The following is a 25,510-nucleotide window of genomic DNA, read 5'->3' on the forward strand; positions in this document are numbered from 1 at the left end:
CTTTGGGCATGTTTTGCCACTTCTGTTTAACAAAAAAACGACGACAAAGTTGGCTCTTTTGCAATGGGAAAGAGTGTTTATTTTCCCCGATTTGTGGGTGTGGTAGAGGGGTGTTGCTCCTTATGATGTGAAAATCGACTCCGCGTATCAGTTGATAGAAATGATTTCATTTCAATACCAGGAAGCCAATGTGACTGTACCCATGAGTTTGCCAGTCAAATTAGCAGGGTTAGAGCATCCAAGCCCGTTCTATTTATTATATTTCTATGGTGCGACCTCGGATCTGTTTTTGAAATAGTTTACCCAACCTTCTAATAACCTTTTCTTTTTTTTCTAGGTAAAAACCTCTACACCAATGAGTATGTTGCAATAAAATTGGTAAGTATGTATTCTTATTTCTGTATTATTTGTGGTGACACAATGAGCAGCTCTTAAAATCATACTTCGAGTGAACAGCCTATTTACATATTTTATTTAAAAAAAAATATATGTGTTTGTAAACCTGAATTTGAAAGTAGTTTGTTGAAGGATAATTCATTTGAATAATGTACCTATTTAGGTGTACTTCTTATTCTTGACGTGTAGTGAATGAAAAGCCCCCCTTCAACTGAAGTATTTCCTTCTGTATTCCCCCTCCAGGAACCAATAAAGTCAAGGGCACCACAGCTGCATTTGGAGTACCGGTTTTACAAAACATTAGGCAGCACAGGTAAGACCTTCACTCTGTTTGCCACATTTATCTCCATCCTCTCTCTTCCTTGGCTCACTAATCACTCCTACTGACTTGAGGTCACCTCAGATTGGTGATGTTTTGTATGAAGAAAGACTGTGCCCGTTAACTGTGACACAAAAGAAGAATTATCAAGCCCTCCTGTTATATCAATTTCACTGTGCCTCTATGTCTGATAGGGTGAAGGCCCTCAATATGAATAAATTACTGCATGTGGGTGTGTGTGTTGCCTCTTGTCGGTTGCTCACGCAGAATACCTGAATCTCAGGCATTATATCGCTCCAGAATATTTAGGCTTGCAAGGACATGGTAATGTTGTGCAGGTGTACAGTCTTTTTGTGGTTCTCCGTGTTGTGGTTTACTGATTGGAACGGTTGCCTGGGAAAAAGCTTGAGAACTTTCTCTTACACATATACATTACCTTTCCCTCACATACACAACCAGTCACACTTCAGTCAGTGAACTTCCTACACACTTGTCAGTCTCCTTGCTCAGGTACAGAAATTAACACTGGTCCTGTGGTGTTGATGAGACACCTGCAGAACCTCTGCGGGAGGCGACACGTTGCCATGGTGTCTCCCTGAATACGCTGCTGAGAGTGTGCTGTCGCTTCCCTTTAACAGTTACGCTATTTTACCAATCACACCCAATTGTTTTTTTTTAATAAAGGTCTGACAAATTTGGCTGTAGTTGTCTTTTTTATATTATCTTTTGATAAGTCTGATGTGATGGTAATCACTTTTTTACTATTTTTCTGAACAGTTGTCCAGTTCTATATGGGATGACTGCTTTCTGTTTGAAACCCCCCATTCACTGAAGACAATCACAGGAAGTGCCGTCTGTTCACACTTGCACAGCTGTTGTGACACAGCTTCCTGTGTTACCTTTGCATGTGGGTCATTGACAGGACCAGTGTTTAGACAGAGATAATGTCAGTGTTGGGGGAAGGCAGATGTAAATCTCAAATATAAGGTCTTGTCATTGGCAAGTGTCATTAATCAATTAACTAATAAATCGATCAATGGGTACATCAGAGTTGTATCAGTCACATTTTTAATACAAAGTCAGGGTTGAAACAAAAGTTAGCTAAGCAGACGGAGAATAGAAAATTCCTAGGCGCAATATGTAGAAATTCCTCTGCCATTATCTGGTTGCTAAAATTCGATAATGTTCACCTAATTTCAGTTTGTGACCAAATGAGAATCATTGTATGATCTAAACAGCTGTGAAATGGCTTTGCAATAACCGAAAATTTAGTTTTGAAGCCAGTGTACAAAACCGAAAGTAAAAAGACACGAGCGGATAATATCCGTATGCTGTATATTTGACGGTGATATGTGGTTGACTCACCTAGCTATCTTAAGATGAATGCACTTACTGTATGTCGCTCTGGATAAGCACACCTGATAAATGACTAAAATGTCAATGTTTTGCGTACAGATCTCATATTACTGTATTGAATTTATTTATTAAAACAATTATAATATAGATGTCACAAATGTATCATATGTACAGTTTATAAAAATTTGAGTTATTTGTTACATTTGACTGTGTAAAACCGAGCAGTACTACTTATTTCTCTGTGAGTGAGGCGAATATATATATATATACATACATACATACATACATACATACAGTGGGGCAAAAAAGTATTTAGTCAGCCACCAATTGTGCAAGTTCTCCCACTTAAAAAGATGAGAGAGGCCTGTAATTTTCATCATAGGTACACTTCAACTATGACAGACAAAATGAGGGAAAAAAATCCAGAAAATCACATTGTAGGATTTTGTTATTAATTTATTTGCAAATTATGGTGGAAAATAAGTATTTGGTCACCTACAAACAAGCAAGATTTCTGGCTCTCACAGACCTGTAACTTCTTTAAGAGGCTCCTCTGTCCTCCACTCGTTACCTGTATTAATGGCACCTGTTTGAACTTGTTATCAGTATAAAAGACACCTGTCCACAACCTCAAACAGTCACACTCCAAACTTGTTAACAAACTACAGTTTTGGCAAGTCGGTTAGGACATCTACTTTGTGCATGACACAAGTAATTTTTCCAACTGTTTATAGACAGATTATTTCACTTATAATTCACTATATCAACATTCCAGTGGGTCAGAAGTTAACACACTAAGTTGACTGTGCCTTTTAAACAGCTTGGAAAATTCCAGAAAATTGTTATGGCTTTAGAAGCTTCTGATAGGCTAATTGACATATTTGAGTCAATTGGAGGTGTACCTGTGGATGTATTTCAAGGCCTACCTTCAAATGCAGTGCCTCTTTGCTTGACATCATGGGAAAATCAAAAGAAATCAGCCAAGACCCCAGGAAAAAAAATTGTGGACCTCCACAAGTCTGGTTCATCCTTGGGAGCAATTTCCAAACGCCTGAAGGTACCACGTTCACCTGTACAAACAATAGTTTGCAAGTATAAACACCATGGGACCACGCAGCCGTCATACCGCTCAGGAAGGAGACGCGTTCTGTCTCCTAGAGATGAATGTACTTTGGTGCGAAAAGTGCAAATCAATCCCAGAACAACAGCAAAGGACCTTGTGAAGATGCTGGAGGAAACGGGTACAAAGTATCTATATCCACAGTAAAATGAGTCCTATATCCACATAACAAAGGCCGCTCAGCAAGGAAGAAGTCACTGCTACAAAACCGCCATACAAAAGCCAGACTACGGTTTGTAACTGCACATGGGGACAAAGATTGTACTTTTTGGAGAAATGTCCTCTGGTCTGATGAAATAAAAATAGAACTGTTTGGCCATGATCACCATCGTTATGTTTGGAGGAAAAAGGGGGATGCTTGCAAGGCGAAGAACACCATCCCAACTGTGAAGCACGGGGGTGGCAGCATCATGTTGTGGGGGTGCTTTGCTGCAGGAGGGATTGGTGCACTTCACAAAATAGATGGCATCATGAGGTAGGAAAATTATGTGGATATATTGAAGCAACATCTCAAGACGTCAGTCAGGAAGTTGAAGCTTGGTCGTAAATGGGTCTTCCAAATGGAGAATGACCCCAAGCATACTTCCAAAGTTGTGGCAAAATGGCTTAAGGATAACAAAGTCAAGGTATTGGAGTGGCCATCACAAAGCCCTGACCTCAATCTTATAGACAATTTGTTGGCAGAATTGAAAAGGCGTGTGCGAGCAAGGAGGCCTACAAACCTGACTCAGTTACACCAGCTCTGTCAGGAGGAACGGGCCAAAATTCACCCAACTTATTGTGGGAAGCTTGTGGAAGGCAACACAAAACGTTTGACCCAAGTTAAACAATTTAAAGGCAATGCTACCAAATACTAATTGAGTGTATGTAATCTTCTGACCTTGGAATGTGATGAAAGAAATAAAAGCTGAAATAAATAATTCTCTACTATTATTCTGACATTTCACATTCTTAAAATAAAGTAGTGATCCTAACTGACCTAAAACAGGGAGTTCTTACTAGGATTAAATGTCAGGAATTGTGAAAAATGGCTTTGGCTAAGGTGTATGTAAACTACCGACTTCAACTGTATACCTACTGTAAATCTGTCCAGATATGCTACTTATTTTACTTTTTTTAACATGCACAGAAATAAACCACATCCATGTTCTCCTTTTGGTAGGTGTTTTCATAATTAAACGCAATGAACTACATGGAGGGAGAAGTACACTGTACATTCAGCACCACGGACAAAACTCTTGTTAATGGGTGTATGCACAAAAACACGAGAGAGAGCTCTACATTACATTGAGTAGTTTAAATCAGTGTGAGGAGTGAAGTCTCTGATGGGCATTGACTAGAGCAGTGAAGTCAGGTATAGTTTCTGACGTCGCTATGCGCAGGATTGCTGAAAGGTGAGTGTCAGTCAGAGATGATCTGTGCCTTGACTTGTTATATTTCATCACTGAAAAATGTCTGATCACATACGTAGGTTGACCCAAACAGTACAAACATCTTCTGAGCATGACTCTTAATCTTCTGAAAGTTTTGTTCATCGAGAGATGCATAGAACCTCGTCAGTGACATTGTTTTGAATAGTTCTCCATTCACTGCATCAGACTGAAGATTGATAAGCTCAAGTTGCAGGTCAGTGGGAATGTTATCCACATTGAAGGTGAAAGGAGAGGAAACCAACAGCATGCCATTTTCCAACACTTTCAAATCCTCAAATGACGAGAACTCACCGTTCAAAGCACGCAGCAGCGATGTATACTTCTCCCGCTGGTCATCTGATAGGGAACAGACTAGTGGTGTCAGAAAGTGGGTGATTGTTGGCTTCTACTTGGCGGGTCAGGAGGAGTAATTTTCCCTTGAAGGCTTTGACCAGGCTGTACATCTGATGTGCAAAAAGGCCCTTCTCTTGTAGTTTGGAATTCAGTTCATTCATGAGGGCCATGATGTCCACGGTGAAGGCAAAATCAGCCAACTTTATTTTATCTTGCAGTTGAGGGAAATCCACATTTTCCTTGCTGAGTTTTTGCAAATGAAATCTCCAACATCAGGTCCCACTCCTTTTTTAAGCACCTTCCTCAAAGTCATCTCACGTTTGTGTGGTAGGGGAGATCTGCATGGCCCGACTCTCTCTTCCAACAGTGAGACAAACTGCCTGTGGTTTTTAAGATTTTGCTCTTATGAAGTTTACCACTTTAGTGACTGTGTCCACAACATGGCTCATTTTCAAGGCACATTTACAGAGCACCTCCTGATGAATAATTCAATGCAGGAAAAACATTTTCTGATCTGGTTTCAGCTCAGATCTTGTATCCTTTTCAAAAGGCCAATGTTTTTTCCAGTCAAGTTTGGGCACCCATCAGTGGTCAAACTGGATAATTTTATAAAACTCAGTCCCAGCTTCGCCACACACTTATTGACCACCTCCAATAAATCTTTCCCTGTGGTTGGGCTCTTCATTGACTGCACTGAAGCAAGCTCCTCTGTAATTTCAACGTCTGGGGTTATGCCTCGTAAGAATATCAACAACTGTGCTGTGTCACGTGCATCACTACTCTCATCCAGGGCCAGGGAGAAATAGGTGAAATCCTTTACCTTGTCTTTCAACTGTTCCATATTCTCTGCGATGTCCTCAACACGCCGTGTCACTGTTTGTCTTGACAGGGAAACATTTTCAAACAGCTCTTTCTTGTCGGGGCAAAGTATTGCTGCAGAGTTGATTTGAACATTCTTTAATGAATTCACCCTCAGCGAATGGCTTATGTTTAGCAATTTTTTGGGACAGTACATAGCTAGCTCTCGCAATTCCGTCGATTGCTGAATGCAGTTTTGTGAAAAGTCCTTGCTGCTTTTGCGACTGAGAAAGCAACTCGTTCGATGCACTCTGCTCAGAAGACATTCCTATATTTCTCTGCATGCCTTGTCTGGAAGTGTCGGGACAAGTTGTAGTCTTTCAAGACAGCGATGCTCTCTTTGCACACTAAGCACACAGCTTTCCCTGATACCTCAATAAAGAAATATTTCGATGTCCACTCTTTCTGGAACACCCTACATTCATTGTCTACTTTTCTTAGTCTTGCTCAGGCCTGATGAGTTATTCTGTCTAAACAGTGACATGATCCGCCTGAAAGCCTGAGATTGAATTCAAATTGGAATTAGTGGTTTTGTTGGGGATAATATTGAATTGGGAATTGAATTCTTGGAGTTGACCTAACATTGGAATTCAGATGAAATTTAATTGAATATGTTGAATTTACAGGGAGAGAGAATTCAATTAGAATTGAATTTGTGGAATTGACCCTAACCCTGATGCGCATATACCAATGGTACTTGACTCAGAGCTGACTAGCATTCAAGAAGTATTCAGACCCCTTATTCTAACACGGATTAAATGATTTTTTCCCCCTCATCAATCTACACAATACCCCATAATGACAAAGAAAAAACAAGTTTTTTTGTGTGTGAACATTTTGCAAATCAGGTCAAGATCAGGACAAAGGATGCATGTTTAACGGCAGGTATAAACAGCTTCTGAAAGTTGTACGTATTCAGAGCAAAAACCATGCCGTGAGGTTGAAGGAATTATCTGTGGAGCTCCGAGACAGGACTTTCTCAAAGCAGAGATCTGGAGAAGGGTACCAAAAAATGACTGCAGCATTGAAGGTCCCCAAGAACACAGTGGCCTCCATTTTTAAATGGAAGAAGTTTTGAGAAAACCCCCCGGAATTATTACATTTATGTAAGTATTCAGACCCTTTACTCAGTACTTTGGAGAAGCACCTTTGGCAGCGATTACAGCCTTGAGACTTCTTGGGTATGACGCTACAAGCTTGGCACACCTGTATTTGGGGAGTTTCTCCAATTCTTCTCTGCAGATCCTTTCACGCTCCGTCAGGTTGGAAGAGGAGCGTCGCTGCACAGCTATTTTCAGGTCGTTACAGAGATGTATGATCAGGATCAAGTCCGTGCTCTGGCTGGGCCACTCAAGGACATTCAGAGACTTTTCCCGAAGCCACAGCTGCGTTGTCTTGGCTATGTGCTTAGGGTTGTTGTCCTGTTGGAAGGTTAACCTTCGCCCCAGTCTGTGGTCCTGAACACTCTGGAGCAGGTTTTCATCAAGGATCTCTCTGCACTTTCCTCTGTTCATCTTTCCCTCGATCCTGACTAGTCTCCCAGTCCCTACCGCTGAAAAACATCCACATAGCATGAAGCTGCAACCACCCTGCTTCACCGTAGGGATGGTGCCAGATTTCCTCCAGATGTGACGCTTGGCATTCAGACAGAATGGTTTCATCAGACCAGCGAATCTTGTTCCTGATGTTCTGAGAGTCCTATAGGTGCCTTTTGGCAAGCTCCCTTCCGCCACCGATTGCTCAGTTTGGCCGGTTGACCAGCTCTAGGAAGGGTCTTCCATTTTAAAATTGGAGGCCACTGTGTTCTCGGAACTTCAATGCTGCAGTAATTTTTTTAGTACCCTTCTCCAGATCTGTGCCTCGACAATCCTGTCTTGGAGCTCTATGGATAATTCCTTCAACCTCATGACATGGTTTTTGCTCTGAATATGTACAACTTTCAGAAGCTCTGTTTATACCTGCCGTTAACATGCATCCTTCGTCCTGATCTTGACCTGATTGGCAAAATCTTCTCTGTTTACACTTACAAGGTCTGATCACAATCCGATCACAATGTGTCTGTTTATACCTGGTTTTACACCGAACAAAAATATAAACGCAACATGTAAAGTGTTGGTCCCATGTTTCATGAGCTGAAATAAAACATCCCAGAAATGTTACACACAAAAGCTTATTTGTCTCAAATTTTGTGCATAAGTTTGTTTACGTCCCTGTTTGTGAGCATTTCTCCTTTGTCAAGATAATCTATCCACCTGACAGGTGTGGCATGTCAAGAAGTTGATGAAACCACATGGTCGTTACACAGGTGCACTTTGTGCTGGGAACAATGAAGGCCACACTCAAATGTGCAGTTTTGTCACACAACACAATGCCACAGATGTCTCAAGTGAGGGAGCATGTAACTGTCATGCTGACTGCAGGAATGTCTAACGGAGCTGTTGCCAGAGACTTGAATGTACATTTCTTTACCATAAGCCGCCTCCAATTTTGCTTTAGAGAATTTGGCAGTACATCCAATCAGCCTCACAACCGCTGACCACGTGTAACCATGCCAGCCCAGGACCTCCACATCCGACGCGGGATCTTCCTGGGGGGGCGGGCGGATTTTGATTGGCTGTGCATGGCTCCCCAGTGAGGTGGGCCTATTCCCTTCCAGGCTCACCCATGGCTGCGCACCTGCCCAGTGATCTGAAATCCATTAGAGCCTAATGAATTTATTTAAATTCAAATCGAATGATTTCCTTATATGAACTATAACTCAGTAAAATCGTTGAAATTGTTGCATGTTGCGTTTACTTTTTTGTTCATTTATAGAACAATCGTTGCTTTAAAAAAAGACGAGCCATCGTTATTTATGGGCCAGAAAAGCTCCTATTAACACTGACGAGCTTGCGAGAATGCTTTATTATAGTCCACCCACGAGGCCCCTATTTGCACTGACCAGCCCTGGAGGAAGCTTAATATAGACTAGCCGCCGAGGCTGCTATTTACACTGACCAGCCTGCAAGGAACCTTTTTATGTTGATTTACTCTGATCAGCCTCCGAGGAGCCTTGCACATAGATCAGCCTCTGAGGTTTCGGGTGAAACTGCTAGCTTTGAGGCCCACCAGCCTTGGTAAGGTTTCTAAGTAGACTGACCAGCCTGGGAGGAGCCTGCATTGTGTTAATTAAATGCAATTATATCTATCAAATAGGCTTGGGGTATATACCATATACCGTGGTATATAGAAATAGCCACGGATTGGTTTTTCAATACCGTGAATACCATTGAAACTATTTATTTGATATTAAAATTTGTAGCTACTTAAGTAAATACCTGCAGTCGTGCAATATGTTAGATTAAGCAGATCACGTTCTTCATTTCACCTGTCACATTATTTTACATTATGAAGCTTACAGTAGTTCCCCAGAAAAGTTAAGCCAACCACGTGTTTTTTTGTAAATAGCACAACTGGAGAAAGCAGGAGCAGGGTCCAGCTGGGTATTGACTGGTCGCATTTTATATTGAAAGTCAAGTGTTTTTTTTTTTACTTCAATAGAGTGATCAGGGACGTGCAACTATAGTTTTCCTTCACAGAAAATACATTAGTGCTACACATTCGGCAGAAAATAGCTTCGTTTTCATCAGATGAAGTGCAACAGAAGTGCAATGCTATTTGACTGACAGCCACACGAGTAGGCTAAATTAGCTTATAATGAAAAATCAAGATATTTTTTTGCTAAACCTATGCATGGCCATCATATTTCTGTTCATCATAGAAAGAATGTAGCCAGCTACATATCCTAATGTTTTTTTTCAAGTTAATCTTGCATTTTACCAGAGAAACGTAGCTACACATAAATTAGAGCGCTGTCTACTGATAAAATACCTGTCCGTCAATTCTCATCTGAGTGGAGAAATGCAATTGAAGCACAAAATTAGTGTGATGCCGAGCAGAAATTACAATAAGAAGCAGTTTTACAAAACCCTTTGGATGAGTTATCTGTACAGATGCCACTGCTATCTTTTGATTTCCTTGCGTTTTTTTCTCCTCTCCGTTCTTGGCCCATCTGCTCTCTGCTCCTCTCCCATCTTCTCCGAGCAGAGCAGGCAGGCCCGTTGCTCTATCGACTCTAGACTCCACACAGAGACAGCTTGTACACATGCTCCTCCAGAGCCAGTACTGTTCATTTGCACAATGTCTCTCGTTCACATTTGCTTGTAAATGTCCAAACTCACCAAAAATGACATTCGATAGCTCCTACATATATATGTATACTTTTATGTGCAGGATTGCCTGTCTTAGCACTCGTTAGCATATTTAGCTAGCAGGTTCCATGGAAGTTCGCTATTACTTGTGCTAATTTAGTTAACATTCTGGTAATGGAGCCCAATGGGCTTTCTTTTTGCGTTTTTGGCACCCTCTTGTGTACTAAGCCGGTAATACTGTAAATCCCGGAGTGAGAGAAGGACGGTATGAAGATGTGAAAATCTGGATACCGCCCAACCCTACTATCTAACCAGCCTGGTAAATTGCAGCTTGCGATTAGAACATTGCTTCAGAGAAAATAGGTAGCTAAGAAGTTTAACAGTTGTAGCTGTTCTTGCTGCATGAAAAAACATCCAAATAGCAGCCATATGCAGCTAGCAAACTTAGCTAGCAAAGTTAGCTCATTTGAAAATATATAACTAACCAGCAAAGCAGCTAGCTAATCTACACTGAGTGTAGAAAACATTACATGACATAGACTGACCAGGTGAATCCAGGTGAAAGCTGTGATATCTTATTTGATGTGTTCTGTTAAATCCACTTCAATCAGTGTAGATGAAGGGGGAAGACAGGTTTTGAAGGACTTTTAAGCCTTGAGACATATGTGTGCCATTCAGAGGGTGAATGGCAAGGCAAAATATTTAAATGCCTTTAAGCGGAGTAGGTGCCAGGTGCACTGGTTTTAGTGTGTCAAGAACTGCAACGCTGCTGGGTTTTTCACGATGAACAGTTTCCTGTGTGTACCAAGAATGGTCCACCACCCAAAGAATGTGCCAGTATCCCTGGGAAACGCTTTCGACACATTGTGGAGTCCATGTGCCGATGAATTGAGGCTGTTCTGAGGGCAAAGGGGGGTGCAACTCAATATTAGGAAGTTGTTCCTAATGTTTTGTACACGCAGTGTATATCAGCCTGTATACATTTGAAATAGTCTTTGCAAATAGTTTTTTATTTCAGTGTTTTTGGATGCAATGTGCTTTTTTTAAAGCTCCATCAGTTAGGCACCACCACATGAAATATTTCAAAATGATTCTTGCTGTCCCTCCATCTGCAATTTGAAGTTGATTGGCTGAGGGGAAAGAATGGGCGGAGTTGCATGAATGTCAGCCTGTGAGGTAGTACAGCCTCACATGCACGACCCAAGGCACTTTTAATGACTTTTGTCTTGTGTTTGATGTTTTGATGTGGTCCATGTAACAAAACAATTCTGAAAATGTACCCGTCACTACAGACAGTCACAATGGTGTGTGTGTGACACCAGATGCCCTGCACAGTACATTGGTTCAGCTCAAAGGCCTTTCTTTATGAGATGAATGAGTAGTCAGTGGAAAGGGTCCATGGTGTGCCAACCACCATGCCATCTGGGTATGATCATGGCTGAGAGGACTTAACCAGTTGTTTGACACAGAGTTTAGCAGATGACCAGGCACAACTCCGATATACAAAGTGTTTTTTCTCAAAGTTGCCCAGATGTCACGTGTCCTACTTATATCAGTACACTCAACCTAATCATTACAAAACGTCTATTAGATCAAATAAACCAAATTTGACAGTCACGCCATTACATTTTTTATTTTTGCCACCTGCTGGAGAAAAACGATTTTGGACCCAGTTATCCCTCTCGTTTAGCCTCTTCCTCTCTGTCTAGCCTCAAACCTTATACCCCCCCCCCCCCTTAGCCTTCCCCGTCAGTGTGGGAGAAGTCGAAAATTGAGACACTAGTGGTAGGGAGAGTTAAATTAGGCCTAGTGAATGATTTCTGTCAGTGGGCGTGTTTTTTTTCACAGGACCTCCTGTGTGTGCAACAACTTCTGCATTATATAATTGGGTGTTATAGTAAAGACCATAGGTCGCTCATGAGTTTCAAGTTTGGGGAAGCATACAATTTAACCTTCCACTTCTACCTACCTGTGTGTCATTTATTAATATTTTTATATGTGCATTTCTGTGGAAGAGTTTCAATTCAATCATGTTTTTGTTCCTCAAAATCATTGTCACATGGTTAATCATAAAGATCCGAATTTAAATGATGAAGTAAAAATTCTACTAAAATTCTACGAATGTGAGAGCACCAGCCTCAGCCATAATGGACACATGAATAAACCGTACATAATACATAGAAAAATAGTAGAAAATATCCTGATGAAAGAACCTGCATTTTCAATCACAATCTCTCTTTCCACCGGTCTGCCTCCCCGTCTCTGTCTTGACTTGAGCTATCAATGGTGCAGTGTAACATTGTATCAACTAGCCTATTCCTGGCCCCTCAGAGTTTTCTGTGCCAGTGAGCTCGGGACAGACAGCTCTTTTTTAAAACTTTTTCACTGGATATATGGGGTCATCAGATCATGATAAACAGACTTCGTTGACTTACTATGTGAGGTTAAGAAAAAAACGACTGAGAAGCTCAGCTTATTAGTGATGAGTTAAGACGATCAGAAATCAGACATCCCCAAATGTGCACTTTCCTATGTTGGCGCACAGCAGGCCAGGTAGGCCTGCTTCTATGTGTGCTCAGGCACGGTCCTTCAACGTTATCATCAAATCAAATCAAGTTTATTTTATATAGCCCTTCGTACATCAGCTAATATCTCGAAGTGCTGTACAGAAACCCAGCCTAAAACCCCAAACAGCAAGCAATGCAGGTGTAGAAGCACGGTGGCTAGGAAAAACTCCCTAGAAAGGCCAAAACCTAGGAAGAAACCTAGAGAGGAACCAGGCTATGAGGGGTGGCCAGTCCTCTTCTGGCTGTGCCGGGTGGAGATTATAACAGAACTATGCCAAGATGTTCAAAATATTCATAAGTGACAAGCATGGTTAAATAATAATCATGAATAATTTTCAGTTGGCTTTTCATAGCCGATCATTAAGAGTTGAAAATAGCAGGTCTGGGACAGGTGGCGGTTCCATAACCGCAGGCAGAACAGTTGAAACTGGAATAGCAGCAAGGCCAGGTGGACTGGGGACAGCAAGGAGTCATCATGCCTGGTAGTCCTGACGTATGGTCCTAGGGCTCAGGTCCTCCGAGAGAGAGAAAGAAAGAGAGAATTAGAGAGAGCCAAGATTTTCAAAATGTTCATAAATGACAAGCATGGTCAAATAATAATCAGGAATAAATATCAGTTGGCTTTTCATAGCCGATCATTAAGAGTTGAAAACAGCAGGTCTGGGACAGGTAGGGGTTCCATAACCGCAGGCAGAACAGCTGAAACTGGAATAGCAGCAAGGCCAGGCGGACTGGGGACAGCAAGGAGTCATCATGCCCGGTTTGCCGTGACGTATGGTCCTAGGGCTCAGGTTCTCCGAGAGAGAGAAAGAAAGAGAGAACGAGAGAATTAGAGAGAGCATACTTAAATTCACACAGGACACTGGATAAGATAGGAGAAGTACTCCAGGTATAACCAACTGACCCTAGCCCCCCGACACATAAACTACTGCAGCATAAATACTGGAGGCTGAGACAGGAGGGGTCAGGAGACACTGTGGCCCCATCAGAAGAAACCCCCGGACAGGGCCAAACAGGAAGGATATAACCCCACCCACTTTGCCAAAGCATAGCCCCCACACCACTAGAGGGATATCTTCAACCACCAACTTACAATCCTGAGACAAGGCCGAGTATAGCCCACAAAGATCTCCACCACAGCACAAACCAAGGGGGGGTTTTATCAGGACAGAGAAACCAGTCACACACGTTATCAGGACAGAGAAACCAGTCACACACGTTATCAGGACAGAGAAACCAGTCACACACTCATTGCTCACACGGAGCACTCCAAACAAAAGACAATGGGGGAAAAAATGGACGAAATTCGTAAATGATGGTGTTGAAATAATCCCAAACTCATGAACATGCTCTCAAGCCAGGAGAGATTCCATATCTCTGACATGCATTGATCCATGGTGTGTTGTCGTTTTTGGAACAGTGTGGGTGTGGAGTATGTTTTATGTGCCTACCTTTGCTGGAGAGCTAAATTGAGTTTTTATTCAGGTATAAATTACATGAGATGCATACAGACAGAGCTGCCATTATTGATGACTAGCTAGGTGACTCAGGCCTGACTGTTCTTTGAGTGTGGGGGTGGATTAATGGTTTGATTGGTTGCGTGTCTCAGGATAAGCCGACATTTGCTCCTGTGTGACTGAATTCATTTTCCCCCAAAGCATTTCAAAAGATGCACTCTCATGGCATTAACAGGCTTTTATCCCGCCTCTGCTTAAATTTAATGGGATCTGAGACCAGTTGCCATTTTCATCATTCCGAAACTTGGTAAAAACATGGTGCAAATACGAATTGGTTTAGGGAGCGGAAGGGGTAAGGTAAAATCACATTTGTGTTAATAGCTTGTAGAGTGGAACTCCTGTAATGCCTCGACAGTTAGGCAGCATATAGAAGACATGAGAAAATGTGTCCGTTTGCTGTCGTCGACATTGTCCTTTCTCACATTACACACAGAGTGGGCCTTCAGGACCACTGGGCTTTTCTCAGGAGCTCGTATTTCTCTGGCGCCCTCCCTCCGTCAAGCTTGGAAACACCTGCCCACTCCCACATTCTGCTTGCTCACTTATCTCTGTCACATTTGTGAGCCACCAAGCTTGTACACATTTGTGAGCCACCAAGCTTGTACACGTTGGCTAATTGTTGACCTACTCCGCTGCTGCTTGTCTGGGCCCCTCTTGTCATAGAGACACACACTTTCAACAACAATTTTTTTCCCTTGGCTCATCATCTTCCTCACTTTCTTTTGTCTAAGGGGAATATTATTAACTCTTCCTCGACTCCACCATGCTTTCTCTCTCTCGTCTTGTTTATGGTGCTGGGAATGAAATCCCCATTGTTCAGATCAATATAAAAGGTAACTTGGGCATCACTGTCTGTCTCTTGCACACTCTCATCCCATTGATGCACCGGGCAACTGTATCATTCCCAGGGCCTCCAATAATGTCTAGGATACTTCTGCACTACTCCAGAATAACGTTATTTTGCTGTACAGATGGGAGTTTGCTATTGGATCGTTTTGGAGCTCTCAACCTCTGTAGTTAGCCTCTGTCGTCCAATAAAATGCATCAGTCATTTTCAGGGCGTTTTGAATTTCAATGATATTCTCTGAAGCACTCTTAAATTACATTTAAGTAAAATTATGCAGGAGTCAGGAGAATATCAGTCAGGAGAATATATCTGAAATCCACTCTCATTCCTGTACTGTTGATAAACGCACAAACTCATCCGCCGTACTCGTCCAGAACGCTCTTTGAGAGGGGAAAAAGCTCACTTTTTTGCTGAGCTCAGCTCGTACAAGAAACATCACACCGGGGATGTTTATTGGAGTGGAGTACGGCGCAGGTTGCAATCCCAACGGATTGAGCCACTCTAAAATTCCCAAAATGTATCCTTCCCTCTGTTCGTAATCGATTTTTTAGCAGCAATTCTCCTCGAGTTGTAACACAGCAGAGATAATTCTGGATATTTTTTCCAATCCCATCCGCTAATGGCTACTTGGCTTTGGAAAATGGGGGCGGTTCTAGTTGTGGGTTTCATGACCGTCGTTATTAGCTTGCCCAGGTTCCTCTGGGCACCATTCCTCTCTGTTCCCTCCTGAGATGGGTACAGCAGATGGCTTCTAACAGCTGCAACAGACAATTCAGAACAACACTCATGACAAACCCCAACCAAACAGCTTGGGCCATCTTTAGATGCCACTTGTGAAGTGTTATGTACAGCATAACTACTGCTCGTCTCAAGTCCTGCATGTGACTGGAGTACAAACTAGTTCCAAAAAGGCTAATGATGAAACAATACCCAGGTATGTGGTCTCACAGGTAGAGCCGTTAAATGGGCATGTGAACTGCGCTGCCACACCCTCATGCATATTCAAAATAAATTAATGGAACACTGCATAATCCAAACTCTAAATTGTTTGTCATATGATTTGTTCTACTGATAGTCTTTTCAATTTCAGTTTAATGGACTTCTATATATTTTTTATTTTCCTCTCCCTCTATCCATCCCTCTCTATCTCAGCGGAGGGTCTTCCTCAGGTCTTCTACTTTGGGCCGTGTGGGAAATACAATGCCATGGTGTTAGAGCTGCTGGGCCCCAGTCTAGAAGACCTCTTTGACCTCTGTGACAGGACCTTCTCTCTCAAGACAGTCTTAATGATGGCTATTCAGCTGGTAAGTCAAGTTTACATCCAAATCACAAAGAAGCTTGTTTTGGTGAATTATGCCCATGTCTGTTCTGATTGTATGTCCCAGTGTGGATGTCCATTCGGTGTGCATGGAGTTGTGTGTACACTTTTTTTTTGAGTGCATGCCTTTGACCGTCACACACACACTACGCTCCCCAGCTCTCACGGATGGAGTACGTCCACTCCAAGAACCTCATCTACCGAGACGTGAAGCCCGAGAACTTCCTCATCGGGCGGCAGGGGCACAAGCAGGAGCACATCATCCACATCATCGACTTTGGCCTGGCTAAAGAGTACATTGATCCCGAGACCAAAAAACACATTCCGTACAGGGAGCACAAGAGCCTCACAGGGACCGCCCGCTACATGTCTATCAACACCCACTTGGGAAAAGGTAGGGCTACAGTACTTCTCCCCTCTACCAGACAACTTAACTTGTCTCAACTTCCCTGTGCGGTACTTACATGGATACAGTATAGGCTACTCTCATATCTGATTGGCTGAACTCTGCAATTTGAAGGGCATTGCCTTTGCAATTTTTTTCTAGTCTGTCCTGTTTACACATGGCCACGGGAAGTAGTTTGGGGGTGGGGGTGCTGCAAAAAAAAATCTGCGGGGGATGCGACACAACAATTAACAAATGTGTATTGAAGAAATAGCGCAGTGCAGCTGCCTTCGCTTCACCAGTAAACAGGTGAGTAATGCTGGGGGAGCCCGAGGGACCTCACTTTTATTCTGATCTATTCTAAATAAATTATATTTAATCACCACAAATTCCATGAAAAAACAATACAATTACAAACCAAATAAATATGTAAGCTACAGCAGCCTAGGTAAATTGTGGTTTCTTCTCCGTCTTCTCTCTGGCAAATAATGAAGAAACGTAGGCTACATGTGTGCACTGATGCAGTTTCACCGGTAAAACATGAATAATTATTATTCATGATTGACAGTGATGATAGCCTATAGGTATGTCTAACTTGGTGTTTGAGGGTATTAAAAATATAACATTTTCTTGAGACAATATGTGTGAACATAAGCAGACATTGCTATTGGAGGATGCATTTTATGCATATTTTATCTACCATCCTGTAGGTTTTCATTCCAACCCTAATCTAGCGCACCTGATTCTCATAAGTAGCTGGTTTATAAGATGAAGGGTGTTAGTTACAACTGGGGTTGGAGTGAAACCCTACAGGACGGTAGCGCTCCAAGAGCGCAGGGTTGGAGAGCCCTGTAATGATAGGCTATTATCTGTCGGTACAAACCTTGATTGAGGAAATGATGACGTCATTTACACCACTGCAAGTCAGATCTGTGGTAGGTCTGTAGCCGATGGTGTCTGTAAACTGCATGTGTGCCCCGCTGGCTTCATCCAGCTGAGCAGAAGCCAAAATGCAACCTTCCTGTGCTCTTGCGAACAGGGTAAATAAAGGACCTTGAATGACAGCACCACGGACAACTCATCCCACCCAGAGACTTGGTGCCGCTACTTTGATCTGCCGCTGACCATGTTTTAGCCTTCTCCATTGACATTGTGTCATAGCCTACACTTGGATTAGCCTACATTATAATTCATTAAACTGGATTATTTTATCACACCAGCATTGCAATCCAATGCATGCACGATTTATGCAATAAACTGAGATACTGTATATTGCGGCGCTGTAATTTTGGGGGGGCTGCGCTACAGAAGGCTATATTGGTCTGCTAATACAGGACTAGTAAAGGCCCAGTGAACTACTACTTTTGTAGATTTTTTTTTTTACTTCCCGCGGCTATACGCTACCGGTCAGAGGTTTTAGAACACCTACTCATTCAAGGGTTTTTCTTTATTTTTACTATTTTCTACATTGTAGAATAATAGTGAAGACATCAAAACTATGAAATAACACATGGAATCATGTAGTAAGCAAAAAAGTGTTAAACAAATCAAAACACATTTGAGATTCTTCAAATAGCCACCCATTGCCTTGATGACAGCTTTGTAAACTCTTTTTCCAACAGTCTTGAAGGAGTTCCCACATATGCTGAGCACTTGTTGGCTGCTTTTCTTTCACTCTGCGGTCCGACTCATCCCAAACCATCTCAATTTGTGGAGGCCAGGTCATCTGATGCAGCACTCCATCACTCTCCTTCTTGGTCAAATAGCCCTTACACAGCCTGGAGATGTGTTGCGTCATTGTCCTGTTGAAAAACAAATGATAGTCCCACTAAGCCCTAACCAGATGCGATGGCGTATCGCTGCAGAATGCTGTGGTAGCCATGCTGGTTAAGTGTGCCTTGAATTCTAAATAAATCCCTGACAGTGTCACCAGCAAAGCTTGACCCACACCATCACACCACCTCCTACATGCTTTACTGTGGGAAATGCACATGCATAGATCATCTGTTCACCCACACTGCATCTCACAAAGACATGGCGGTTGGAACCCAAAATTTCCAATTTGGACTCCAGACCAAAGGACAACTTTCCACCGGTCTAATGTCCATTGCTTGTGTTTCTTGGCCCAAGCAAGTCTCTTCTTATTATTGGTGTGCTTTAGTAGTGGTTTCTTTGCAGCAATTCGACCATGAAGGCCTGATTCACGCAGTCTCCTCTAGACAGTTGATGTTGAGATGTGTCTGTTACTTGAACTCGGAAGCATTTATTTGAGCTGCAATTTCTGAGGCTGGTAACTCTAATGAACTCATCCTCTGCAGCAGAGGTAACTCTGGGTCTTCCTTTCTTGTGGCGGTCCTATTGAGAGACAGTTTCATCATAGCGTTTGATGGTTTTTGCGACTGCACATGAAGAAACTTTCAAAGTTGTTGACATTTTCTGGTTTGGCTGACCTTCATGTCTTAAAGTAATGATGGACTGTCGTTTCTCTTTGCTTATTTGAACTGTTCTTGCCATAATATGGACTTGGTCTTTTACCAAATAGGACTATCATCTGTATACCCCCTACCTTGTCACAACACAACTGATTGGCTCAAACACATTAAGAAGGAAAGAAATTCCACAAATGAACTTTAAACAAGGCACACCTGTTAATTGAAATGCATTCCAGGTGAATGGTTGAGAGAATGCCAAGAGTGTACAAAGCTGTCATTAAGGCAAAGGGTGGCTACTTTGAAGAATCTCAAATCTCAAATATATTATGATTTGTTTAACACTTTTTTGCTTACTACATGATTCCATATGTGTTATTTCATAGTTTTGATGTCTTCACTATTATTCTACAATGTAGAAAATAGTAAAAATAGCGAGAAACCCTTGAAGGAGTAGGTGTTCTAAAACTTTTGACCGGTAGCGTATGTGTACATACATAGCCTTTCATGTCTGTAAGCCACAGGTAATTCAAATTCAGAAAGGTTCTATTTTGTTCCTAATTTGGAGCTCAATGCATTGAAAGTCCTACATAAGCCCCAACCCAAGGATATGGTAGATAGGATAGACGTCGGTCGCAGCTTAAAGCGGATACCCCTCCCTTTTTGTTTCAGAGCAAAGTCGACGGGATGACCTGGAAGCCCTGGGCCACATGTTCATGTATTTCCTACGAGGGAGTCTGCCGTGGCAAGGACTCAAGGTAGGGGAGCTTGGTATGATATCAGCTGGGTTGTTTTCAGTAGGCACAAAATGGATAGAAAAACGGATCGCACCATCTGAATTTGTCCAATTTTTGAAACGCTCAATTTTGTTTTGTGTTGCATGACATTTTACTACGATGTACTCTAATAATAATCCCAACCCAGATATTAGGAGAGTGTGATGCACTACTACTAGTGATTCAGAGGGGGGTCAAGGGAATGGTAGCCTAAACGAAGCAGAAGAGCAAAAAAGAGAGAGATTGAAAGACTGCTGAGGAAGTTTAACATTAGTGTGAAGGGAAGGAGATAAGATGGCCAAAGTGTGTTGAACTCAGTGTGCCTTCTACCTACAGGCTGACACCCTGAAGGAGCGATACCAGAAGATTGGCGACACCAAGCGCAACACTCCCATCGAGGTCCTCTGTGAAAGCTTTCCAGGTATTACCAATCTTCCTTCCTGACCTTGACACTAGTGCATGCCTTTGTGAAATGTCTATTGTCCGGTACTGTGTGACTAGATGGAGCTCTTGTTTTACCTGAACCATGTTGACTGACTGTGTCAACCCCTTGTAGAAGAGATGGCCACGTACCTGCGCTACGTGCGGCGGTTGGACTTCTTCGAGAAGCCCGACTACGAGTATTTGAGGACTCTGTTCACCGAGCTGCTTGAGCGCAAAGGATACACTTTTGACTACACCTACGACTGGGATGGCAGACCGATTGTGAGTAGCTAGCGTTCACGTGCCAAATAGCATAAGTGTAGTCTCAGGTACAATAGTCATACTGAGGCTATTGAAAGAGACTAGAGAAAATGTGCTGATTAGCAGCAGCTTGTTAACTGTTCAGTCCTGTATGTTTTGGTGTAGTAATAACTTTATTTCTGTACCGTTCATAGCTGGAAAGCTGTGAAATCAAAAGTACAATAGACATTTAAAACACAAGTGAAAGCCATACAATACTGTAAAACTAGTTTTTCAAAGAAGACAACATACTTTCCTTGGGCATCTCTCCACTTGAGCCTTTTTGTCTCTCTGTCTCTGTCTCGCTCTCTGCGTTATATTTACTTTGTTGTTTCTGCTCCAATGGGCTCTCTCAGCCTACTCCAGTGGGGTCTGTCAACGTGGACTCGGGTGCGTCTGCCATCACAAGAGAGAGCCATGCTAACAGAGACCGGCCCTCTCAGCAACAACCCCTACGGAACCAGGTAAACACAGTAGTCTCACTTAGCAGTTCACTTCAGCTTTGCCTGTATCTGAAAATGCCAATAATTTCACGAAAATCTACTAAAATCCAATTCATAAATCAACAAATCTTCATAGAAAATAATGAGATTTGTTTTGGAGCCACTTCATGAATGCAATTTCAGTTTGTTTCCTATAATGTCATCAACCCCAATGGTTCTACTCAGTTCCATTTCCACTCCTGTCAGTTGAATTGGACATGGAATCTAATTCCAAAATTGACAGAGATTGAAATGGACAGTTGTCACAAAGTGCTTATACAGAAACCGAGCCTAAAACCCCAGAGAGCAAGCAATGCAGATGTAGAAGCACAGTGGCTAGGAAAAACTCCCTAGAAAGGCAGGAACCTAGGAATAAAGAGAGAGGGTTGAGTGAGAGGGTCAAAACAGCAGGTCCGGGAGAAGGTAGCACAAGTGTTGAACAGGTCAGGGGTCCATAGCCGCAGGCAGAACTTCAGAAACTGGATCAGCATCACGACCAAGTGGGATGGGCGGGGGCAGCCAGGAGTCGTCAGGCCAGGTAGTCTTGAGGCATGGTTCTAGGGCTCAGGTCCTCAGAGAGGGAGGGTGTCCTAAGATAACACAAGACACCAGATAAGACAGGGGAATTACACCAGATGGGACAGGTTGACCCTAGCCCCCCGGCACATAGACTATTGCAGTATAGATACTGGCGACTGAGACGGGGGGAGACAACAATGTGGCCCCGTCCAAAGTTTACCCCCGAACAGGGCCAACCAGGCAGGTTGTAACCCCACCTACATTGCCAAAGCACAGCTAAAGGGATATCAAAGACCACTAACTTACTACACTGAGACAAGGCCCACGAAGTTAGCCCACGAAGTTCTCCCCCACCACACGATCCCGAGGACAGGAAGGATTGGAGCAAGCCAGTGACTTAGCCTCCATAATAGGGTCAGAGGCAGAGAATCCCAGTGGAGAGAGGGGAACCGGCCAGGCAGAGACCGCAAGGGTGGTTTGTAACTGCAGTGCCTTTCCGTTCACCTTCGCAACGCTTGGCCAGACTACACGCAATCATAGGACCTACTGAAGAGATGAGTCTTCAGTAAAGACTTAAAGGTTGAAACCGAGTCTGCATCTCTCACATGGATCAGCAGACCATTCCATAAAAAATGTAGCTGTATATGAGAAAGCCCTGCCTCCAGCTGTTTGCTTAGAAATTCTAGGGACAATAATGACGCCTGCGTCTTGTGACCGTAGCGTACGTGTAGGTATGTACGGCAGGATGAAATCGACAAGATAGGTAGGAGCAAGTCCATGTAATGCTTTGTAGGTTAGCAGTACAATCTCAAAATCAGCCCGGGACTTATCAGGAAGCCACTAACACTGGAGTAATATGATCAAATGTTTTGGTTCTAGATAGTAGCAGCCGTATTTAGCACAACCCTGCCAGCCACACACGGACAATCGATAAGCATTGCTTGTTTGAACACCATATACACTGCCTCTATATTATTTGGAGTGAAGCCTAAACTTTCAATTTGGCTTTATCCTGAAGCATTTTGGATTTTAGATCAAATGTTTCATATGAGGCAGCAAGCACAGAATGTCACCTTTTTATTTTACGGTATTTTCATACATCTGTTTGAACTTTTAAAAGGTTGCATTCTGTACTGTCGCCTCAAAACATTTGATCTCAAATCCATAATGCTGGAGTGTAGAGCCAAATTGAAAGTTTTGGCTTCACTGTCCAAATAATATGGAGGGAGTGCGTATGGTGTTCAAACCAGCAATACTGTCCAAGTAAAGGGGAGTTTAAGTCAGGAGGGTAATTGTATAATTGACCTAGAGTGAGCTGCAAAGCTGTTAAAGGTTCATGTCAATGCTATTGAGTTGAATGACTTATGATTATGGTTTTGGGATTGTCTAAATTTGATCTCAACAAGCTTTTATAGTTTACGCTACATTACATCCAACATCATTTAAATTAGTGCAAGTAGTAGACCATATAGTTTGTTCCAACTTGATGCCTCTGCTTATGCTCCACGGAGTTCAAGCCTTGCTTTCAATCATCTTTTGTTTTGGGTTTGTCCTATTTGGCTTGTTTTAGTGAAAATTATATTTTTCTGCATATTCGCTTTTGGAAAAATACAGAAGCAAAGCAGCTTTCAGGTCAAAATAGGGATCCTAGCATGTAGTCTCAGCTGATATTTAAATGTTGGCACCAAAATACCTTGTCCATATCCGCCTCTGCCTGACTGTTCGACCGGAGAGGCATGGAGAGCCGCAAAATGAATTTCTCCACTGGAAGTCCTCCAACTTTGCTCCCGACAGGCAGGGAAGCTTGTCTCAAATCTGATTGGCTGCAGCTTGAGTGGTGCTACTTGATTGTCCTATGACTGCGTTGCGCCCAGGAGGCCCAGACTAATCTCTAATCAGTGCTCCACCTGTGCCACCATTGGTGCTACAGTATGTGCCAGACGGAGATTGTGAGATGGAGAGACAGAGGGAGGGTGAGAAGGAATTGATATGGAGGGGGGATTTAGGTGGAAGGAGAAAGCAGAAAGAGATGGAAGGTGAAGAAGGCAGAGTGGACTTGAATGAGAGAGGGAGAAAAGAGGAGAGAAATGAGAGGGAGAGAAAGGAAACGTCCTTGGTTTTGAGGAGGTCGATCTAGATCACCCCATCAGGTGAGTCATTTTAATGAGCCAGGGCTTCAGCCCCGCGAGACAGGAGATGCCAGCCAGTCTGGCCAGTTGAAAGCTCCCAGACTGCGTAAGTCACCTGCCAAAACTCCTGCAACAACTCTATTAGCAGTTAATCCCTCAATGTCCTGTCACGTACAACCTGTCCTGTCCAACGGAACGGTGATGAAATAATTACAGGGGGACAAAGCAGAGCCTGCCTGGTCCAGACTTCTCAATCAATATAGCCAGGATTCAGGTCAAAGAAACAAGGCAAGTCTCTTAGAGAAGACACCAGGGTTATAAAATAAGGAAATAAAAAAATATGAAGATGTCAAACATGCATACAGGGTTTCTCTTAACTGGCTAAAAACGTTTTGCTTTAAATACACAAATGTATCTAATTTTAAAGCTATTGTTTTTGCCTTTTCACACTTATCTTTTTGTTCTGACCTGGTTGTTCTCAATTACTTACACGCGTGGCAAAGCCGTGAATATGTCTCACCTTTGCTTTTTTTTGCTTTTTTTCTGTGCTGCATGGCCTGTCGGCGCCTTCCTCTCTCGCTCACTCTCGGCCCATCCACGTCCCCCTCCGCCCATCCGCCTCCCTAATCAACCAACCAGATGGCAGCATCAGACCGCAGAGGAGCATGGGATGCACAGCCACACCGACAGACAAATTCCTCCTACCTGAGCAGCTCCCACCTGGCTGCAGACAGGCATGGGGGCTCTGTGCAGGTATACACCAACCAACAACGGAGAGACCCGAATGTTAACTACCTGTACACTGGCTGCCTTTCAAACCAAAAAACCTGCTTCATTCCCTATGTCCTTGATAGCCCTCTAGCCCACAGATCAAAAGGGACATAGACATAGTAGATGAAAGCAATATGGCAGAAACCTCTTATTGAATTGCTAGGTGGGGCCCTCGCCACATTGCTTGCACCACCTGCTCTTTGCGCTTAGGATAAAATGTTGTACTGTATATGTGACGCTGTTATGATGATCAACAGCGGAGGCTGTCCGTGTTGTGTTTCTGTGTTTAGCAGCAAGAGAGGAGAGACAGCCTCATACACAGCAGCAAGCAGACACTCTGTCTGAGGAGGAGGCAGACAGGGAGAGACAGGTTCACAAGGCCCATCAGACAAACACATTCATTCACACTCGAACAAGAATCTTTCCCATTAAGGGAGACCGGTAGTAAAGGGGTAGAGGTAAAGGCTAATAAGACGGGTAAATGGCGCCACACATGGATGTCTGGCAATGGCTAAACTGTATGGAGGGAGATTGGTAACGTCACTTTAGTTGATGTTTCTGTGGTGAGGGCCTACATAACTACTGTCATGGGCGTGACCGAGCGGGCAAGATACCATAAGCATTTATTACAAATGATGTCATCGTAACAGCTTATGACAACCCGCTTTACGCTAACTTGACACTTTGTTGTTGTTGAGATAGTTGGCTAGGCCTACTGCAAGCTAGTGTGCATATGTGAGAAACAGTTTTATGTTGTGACAGTGTTAAGTTAGTTGTCACAAAATGCGGCAAGTAGCCTAACGGTTAAGAGCGTTGGACCAGTAATCCAAAGGTCGCTGGTTCGAATCCCCTAGCCGACTAAGTGAAACATTTGTCTATGTGCCCTTGAGCAAGGCACTTAATGTAATCATGACACTTTGGGCTATATTATGATCTTGTCAGTGGTTGACCTCATGATGGAGATGTCAATGTTGTATTTTTCTGTTTTTAATCCTCCTAGCAGAATAATCCTTATTTTGGCTTGACTGATATGACCTTTTTC

The 25,510-nt window shown here is 42.9% G+C and overlaps 1 protein-coding gene across 4 annotated transcripts in view; it reads left to right on the forward strand.

The window, feature by feature from the left end:
* The window catches only part of LOC139540143 (casein kinase I-like), a 58,494-nt gene that overhangs the window by 30,074 nt on the left and 2,910 nt on the right, over positions 1-25,510 (forward strand). For 2 of the 4 annotated variants that reach the window (XM_071343727.1, XM_071343729.1), the window contains exons 4-12: positions 338-378; positions 640-709; positions 16,089-16,240; positions 16,414-16,648; positions 19,741-19,826; positions 20,181-20,265; positions 20,401-20,549; positions 20,924-21,031; positions 24,337-24,450. In XM_071343727.1, coding sequence (XP_071199828.1) covers positions 338-378; positions 640-709; positions 16,089-16,240; positions 16,414-16,648; positions 19,741-19,826; positions 20,181-20,265; positions 20,401-20,549; positions 20,924-21,031; positions 24,337-24,450 — 1,040 coding nt within the window. The remainder of the gene's footprint in view (positions 1-337; positions 379-639; positions 710-16,088; positions 16,241-16,413; positions 16,649-19,740; positions 19,827-20,180; positions 20,266-20,400; positions 20,550-20,923; positions 21,032-24,336; positions 24,451-25,510) is intronic. The other 2 variants (XM_071343728.1, XM_071343730.1) reach the window with 1 other exon arrangement.

The sequence above is a fragment of the Salvelinus alpinus genome, chromosome 15 (genome assembly GCF_045679555.1).
Source record: "Salvelinus alpinus chromosome 15, SLU_Salpinus.1, whole genome shotgun sequence".
NCBI classification, from domain to species: Eukaryota; Metazoa; Chordata; class Actinopteri; order Salmoniformes; family Salmonidae; genus Salvelinus; species Salvelinus alpinus.